General features: G+C 44.0%; 1 protein-coding gene across 1 annotated transcript; it reads left to right on the forward strand.

Annotated features, from left to right (window-relative positions):
* Window positions 1-2897: 2897 nt before the first annotated feature.
* Window positions 2898-4679, forward strand: LOC147892566 (UDP-glycosyltransferase 72B1-like). The gene has a single exon (XM_087387134.1). It carries the CDS (start codon window positions 2938-2940, stop codon window positions 4456-4458), a length of 1521 nt encoding a protein of 506 aa, XP_087243260.1. The 5' UTR covers window positions 2898-2937; the 3' UTR covers window positions 4459-4679.
* The last annotated feature ends 2045 nt before the right edge of the window (window positions 4680-6724 follow it).

The following is a 6724-nucleotide window of genomic DNA, read 5'->3' on the forward strand; positions in this document are numbered from 1 at the left end:
CTTAGGTGCCTACTGGATTCAGGGTGTGCTACAATAGAGGTCGCTATTGGCTAGATGACCATGGAGGCTTTTGATTGTAGTTGTTCGGGGTGATTGAGCCTTGATTGAGCTGATCTCTCTGGCTTTTGCTCGATTACAACAGCCTTGAAGAGTCCCTAAGAGAGATTCTCTCCAAACACAATTCTCTCAAAGACTAAGACCTATATCTCTCTCTCAGAAACATATATCCTCTCAAGATACTTTGTTCATAATGAAGCATATCTTTCTCTCTCACTCGAAGTAGAACTATGAACAGAATGAATAACTCTACCCCTCAATGAACGGAATTGAACAGAAATTCTCTAGGTAGAAGAGAACTCTCAATATAAAACTAAAACTAAAACTAACTTTGGAGAAAACATGATCTCCTAAGGCATGTCTACAACTAATCTAGGAGACTATACCTAAGCTCTGATACCATGAGGAAACATGCATGCCTCAGGATCTATGGAGCGCTCTAAGGTGGATGGAACCTATGTGGAAACATGATGAAAAGAGTGCTCATGACATGTATCTCAAGTCAATTAGGTTCCAAGATAGATTAGCTTGGACTCATAAACAGAATCTTGAGTCAGTGTGCAATTCTCTTCTCAACAATTCATGATAGGCCTCTTATATAGAGAGTGCCCTTTGAATAGTCAACACTTGTGGGATCCTCTAATCCACATCTCTCCTTGTGGATATCCTTGATCCACATCTCCACATCATGTAGTCCACATCCTAGGGTGGCTACTTTAATTCTTTCCTATACCATACCTTAGGCTTTAATCTATGTGCTCATGGCGCCATATCTCAACAAAACTCCTAGCATGAGTCTATTTGTAGGCATCCCTTGCTCTGCAGCCTTAAAGAGCTCGATGTTCCCTTGGCAACTATCCAAGAAATGCCTCAATCGGAAAAGTTATGTCTCAACAAAGTTTCCTTCTACAAGGCCCTTTGTGCTTGTGCAATGCGATGGTCTCTACTCCCTGCAAGTAGCCTATATCCTCCCTCAGACACAAATCCTAGCTTTCATGCTTCTGTGCATGCAAGAAAACCAAGGTTACTAAGAATGATTACAACCTATTCACTCGAGGCAATGGGTTTGCAATTTTTGCAAGGTGGGTTGCAAGTCAAGATGTTAATGCATCGGATTTTTTTGTAATGAGTACAAGAACTAGTGACGGACCCCTCCTCCCAAGGAGGGGCTTAAGAAAAAACCAGCATTGGGGGATTATTGATAGCTTGAAAACCCTTGAGTGTGAACCAAAAAACAATCGCAAATGCTGGTTTTTGGTTGCCAACTGATTTGCAATCAAGCTTGGCACAAGAAAAGGCGGTTACAAAATGAATTCTTGTATTTAGAGAAGGGAAGAGTTGTTGCTTGAGAGTTGGACCTCCCATATAGAGCAGTAAACAGAAAGTGGGAACTTCGTCTCACAAAGTCCACTAAATAGTCATCATAGATCAAACCCTAAAATTGACTCCCATGATCAACCCTAACATTTATTTTGGACTCCCAACCAATCAATGGAGGCGTCCGACGGACCATGGTTTTACAGAAGGGTGCTTGCCACCACGAGCAAAAAAAATGACAAAATGACATGGCAAATGAGTCATGCCCAAGCAAATGGAAAAAGTCAGGTGGATTGAGATACTAAGGTGATCATTATGGTGGGAGGGCTCCTTAGCCACCACCACTACAGTCTATGTTACCCAAAACCTTGTGCGATGAAATTTTGCCAATCAATGTAAAGCTACCAGGAGTCACCCCTGGTCACATAGCCTGATAGTAACCACTGAACCAGCACCATCGGATGAAATAAATATGCGCCATTCATTATTGAATCATAGTCGTCTACCCGTGTAAGAAACTAAGAACGGGGGGACACGCGTCCGCCCGTGTAAGAAACCAAGAACGGGGGGACATGAGTATGCATCATTTCTTCATCTCTCCTGTTCATGCGGGTGTGTCGAGACTCGAACGAGCCTAAAATCCTGAGACGTGTCTTATTACAACACGTATTAGAAGAAAGTCTACATTGGGTCAAGACTCAAGAGTCTTATTACAACACGTATTGGGGTCAGTGCACATGGCAAAAAGAATGCGAGGCTAGTGCCACTTCCAAACTCCAAACTATATATTGCGCGTGAACCAAAATGAAGCTGCCTTTAATGATCTCACCGAGTTCACTGGACAATCTAACGATCTGCAGGCACAGCTTTAGGTGCTGGAGACTTGTAAGTGGCAATGCTTCATTGGACAGAGACAACAGTTTGCCAGCTCCAGGAGCATTGAAGGCAATCCACATGGCAAAAGCCTATTGGTTGGATAAAATAGAGGTGCAAATTTGAGCACGAGTGGCTCTTAAACATAACCTCGATAATCGTGCAAGTCTCCAAATCTAGCCATGAGTGTCGCACATTCTTGCTCATGTGCACTAAGACGTCATTCCCACGTACGCAGGATGTAGCGAATTTGCCATTCGCCGAGCCTGGAGCGGCATCCATCCCCATGAACTACTTCTGTGCCAAACTACCTTTAGCTTGAGGGAGTAAAACGGCTAGGTTTTCTTGAGATTTTAGAGGTTGAGCAATGCCAAGCCCCGATATGCTCGGGTGGAGAGACAAATTTTCCGTCTCATTGGGGCTTGAATTTGCCAAAGTTTGGCATCGCATTTTTAGGGGCTGCTCGAGGGAGCAAAGCAGGCGCTGGCAAATCCGAGCAGATTTGCTACGTTCTGCCAACGCGGGAACGAACTGTAAGTCTGCGTTGGGTCAAAAGTCTGCGTTGCGTCAAAGACTCAAGAGTAGAGGACCTTTGACTGTCTGTTAGCAAGTTACGTGCTGCTGCAAGTGTTGTACGTTGCTATAAGTCTCGGTTGATGGGAGCTTGTGAGAGTGTGAAGAGGAGAAAGTATGGAGACTGGTGATGCTGCGAGAAGGGCTCACGTAGTAGTGTTTCCGTTCCCAGCACAAGGCCACATTCTACCAGCGTTGCAATTCGCAATCAGACTAGCTTCCCATGGAGTGTGCATCACCTTCATCAACATTCCTTCACAAATCGCCCATCTGCAATCTCAGGCTTCCTCCTTCGGTCCCAACATCCGCCTCCTCGCCCTCCCCCACCATTCCTCCTCCTCATCTCATTCCCTTCCCTCCCTCTGCTCCTCCATCGAATCCCTCTCCCCCTCCCTCTCCCTCCTCCTCTCCTCCTTGCTCCTCCATGATTCCCATCCCTGGCCTCCCCCCCTTTGCCTCGTCTCCGACGTCTTCCTTGGTTGGGCTCAGGACGTCGCCGACCTCCTCCACCTCCCCCGCTTCATCCTCTTCACCCCTCCCGCTTCTGTCCTCGTCTTGATGCTTCACCTTCCTCACTTGATCTCCCAGCAACGCCTCCCTCACAGATCCCAGGATGCTGCACCACACGCGCCCGAGCAACTCTTGCTCAATCTGCCCGGTCTCACCCCACGTTTGCTTCTCACCGACATTCCCTCCCACCTGCTTCTCGACCCCGATGAATTCATGTATGGCTACTTCATCCGCCATGCCAAACGCGTCCCGGACGCTGCCGGCATCCTCCTTAACACCTTCTATGAGCTAGAAACTCCAGCCATCGATGCAGCTCGCGCATTTCGGCCACTCTCTGCTGACTCGGCTCAGATCTCTACTCCCTCCGATTCCAGATCCGTGTCCAAGCGAATCTCTTCGCACCCTTTGATTTTGCCCATAGGCCCGCTACTCCCCTTGCAATTCTTTGATCCCGGAAGCAAGACTGCCTCATCCACCATCGGCAGAGTTCCCGGTCCGGACGACGATCGGTGCTTGAGCTGGCTTGGCGAGCAGGAGCCCAACTCGGTTCTCTACGTCTCCTTCGGCAGCCTAGCTGTCCTGTCAGCCGAACAACTTCACGAGATAGCGTACGGGCTGGAAGGGAGCGAGCAGCCGTTTCTGTGGGTTCTCCGGTCTGAGGGTTCCACACACGAGCAGGTCCTTCCACAGGGATTCAATGATCGAATGAGTGGTCGAGGTCTGGTGGTGGAGTGGGCACCGCAGCTGGAAGTCTTATCCCATGGATCGACGGGATGCTTTCTATCACATTGCGGGTGGAATTCTTCATTGGAAAGCATATGCGCAGGGGTGGCGATGCTGTCATGGCCGATCTTTGCAGAGCAGAAGATGAATTGCAGGTTTCTAGTGGATGAGGTGAAGGTGGCCTTAGAGTTTAAGAGAGGAGACAAGGGTCTTGTGGGGAGGGAGGAGGTAGAAAGAGTCATAAGAGTAGCTATGAAGAGCCAAGAGGGCGCTCTCCTTAAGGCAAAGGTCAAAGAGCTCAAAGAGATTGCCACTAAGGCTGTGAGAAGTGGAGGGTCATCTCACACCGCCGTGAGTTCCTTCCTCGACATAATTTGTGGTTTAATCCCGCATGGTAAGCATTGACTCATGCTCCTCTTGCATTCAAAACATAGTTCATGGCACACGCCCTTTAAGAAGACTAACCTTTTGGAAAGGAAAAAAAGGGGAAATCCACTATAATCAAATTCCTTAAAGAGATGGGGTTCGTGGATATTATCAACATATGAGATTGTCTAACATTGTGGTTCATAGGCTAGTATGGTTGTTTTCTACTTTAAAAAAAGAGAGAACTATTGTGCTTCATAGACTAGTATGGTTGTTATGTGACTTAGAAAGAGAGAACTATTGTAATTGCTTGATCAAGGTTGTATTTTTCTTGTATTTGTTATATGTATGAAAAATCTCTCTTTTTTGCAAAAAAAAAAAACTATTGTGAGGTTTATTTCAAGATATTTTGTATGAATGTGGTTCTAAAGGTATGGAATGGTTAAATTTCATTTAATTTTGATGTCTAATTTCTTGATACATTATCATTTGTAAAATTGTTAATTACTACTTAAATATGGGATGAAGAACGGTTGGATCCCTTCTTCCTTTACGCGGAAATAGATATCTCCTTAGTTGAAGCATGGGATAAACTTGTCAATATTTCTCCCATTGATAAGAGACAAACACTATTTAATTGTAACTCTAGGGTGCTTTATCAAATATTGCCACAATCCATTCTTAAAGCAATAGAAGAAAAAGCCAATATCAATCACATGCAACCATCTCATATAGAAATATCATAACAAAGCTTGCTACATCACAGTAGGGTTTTTTAGTATAATTGGTATATACCATCAAATATGGAATATCACCATCATATTCAATGTGACAAAGCACATCAAAGTATCTATAGTTAGAAACAATCTCCTAGACACATCAAAAGCTTTTCAAGTTTGCACGTCAAATTGGCAACTTATTTTCTTCATCAACCACTCTTATTTTGATTACCCTGACTCTATAGAATCTTCAATGCTATATACAATACTTTTGATTGTGTGTGGGGAATACTATCAACTTGCATTCACAACAATTTGCATCTACCCATTAGAAGGGTAGGTGCCACTTGGCCCCGAAACATCCTTCATATTCCCAGCATGGTTGCTAAATTTTTGATAGTTGGCCCCTGTCATGTTCGCTTGTCATTTTGTAGTAACAATGGTTATCTTGGGTTGTGCTTGGTGAAGATGATGTTGACTTGCATGAAGGGGTCACCTCTTGCTTTGCCTTGCCTTACGTTGTGCAATGTGCCCCAGTTGGTCCTTTGCTCCTCCACTTGCCATTCTTTGCTTAGCCTTCATCCATTTGTCCTTGGCTATTGAAACCTCATTAGTTTGCTAAATGGTTTTATAGAGTCAATCGAGCAATGCAACCAAGAAATATGTAGGGCTTGATTTCTTAGTATGGTAGGGTAAAGCAATATTGGAGATCAATTGACATCTATTGGTTAAGAAGTCGACATCTAAAGATTGGTTCACATTTTCATGTTGAGGCTACTTGTAAGCATCTAGATGATGTGGTAGTTCTTTCTTGGCTTCGTCCTTAGATTGCAAGAAGCATGAGAAATGGATGATGAATGAGTGATCTTGCAAGGTTAGGAGGATTCATGGGCATGTTACTAAAGATGAAAGAATCATGGTGCCTTGATGGGATCAAGGGCTCTAAGTGTATGTATCATTGGCAAGTGAATAAAGTCGCCCAAATGGGTATATGAACATGGTAAGCCATGTGTTAAAACATTACCCATACATATCACTAAGAAAGTATGTGTGATCATGACTATGAATGCTTAGTTAAGCAATGGGCTTATGAATAATTGATTTTTTGCATATTCATAAATTCATATATTTAGTTAAGGATTACTAACAATGATTGGAATCACATGCACTTCCAACCCTACTTGGTAACATAACATATCATAGCACAAAAGATATTGTGCCTATAGTTGGATTTAGCTTTTTTGTCGAGTTAAAGTAGGGTGACAAGTGGTATTTAACATGGCATGAGAAGGAGCCAACTTTTTTTCTTCCACAAGGTGGGAATGGAGATGGCATGAAGGGGCTTACTGAATCTATAACCTCATTCTTCTACGAGTGGCAAAGTCTCTTCTCCCTTTTCCCCTCTCTTTCCCATTTCACTACTTACCACTTAATGGATAGCCTTTCCAAAGGGGCACCAGTAAGAAGACCCTTCTGGGAAGGGAAATGATTCATTTTTCTTTATGTTCAGGAAAGAAAGGAAGTTCAAAGGTTGAATGCTTATGCATTTTATGTGGTTTTTCCCAAAAAAAGAACGTCACTTTGAA

Source organism: Dipteris shenzhenensis, chromosome 16, assembly GCF_047967505.1.
Source record: "Dipteris shenzhenensis isolate YYH24624 ecotype China chromosome 16, Dip_SZ_1.0, whole genome shotgun sequence".
NCBI classification, from domain to species: domain Eukaryota; kingdom Viridiplantae; phylum Streptophyta; class Polypodiopsida; order Gleicheniales; family Dipteridaceae; genus Dipteris; species Dipteris shenzhenensis.

Coding starts and splice junctions, on each gene's coding strand:
- LOC147892566 (XM_087387134.1), top strand. CDS start 2,938: ATGGAGACTGGTGATGCTGCGAGAAGGGCTCACGTAGTAGTGTTTCCG.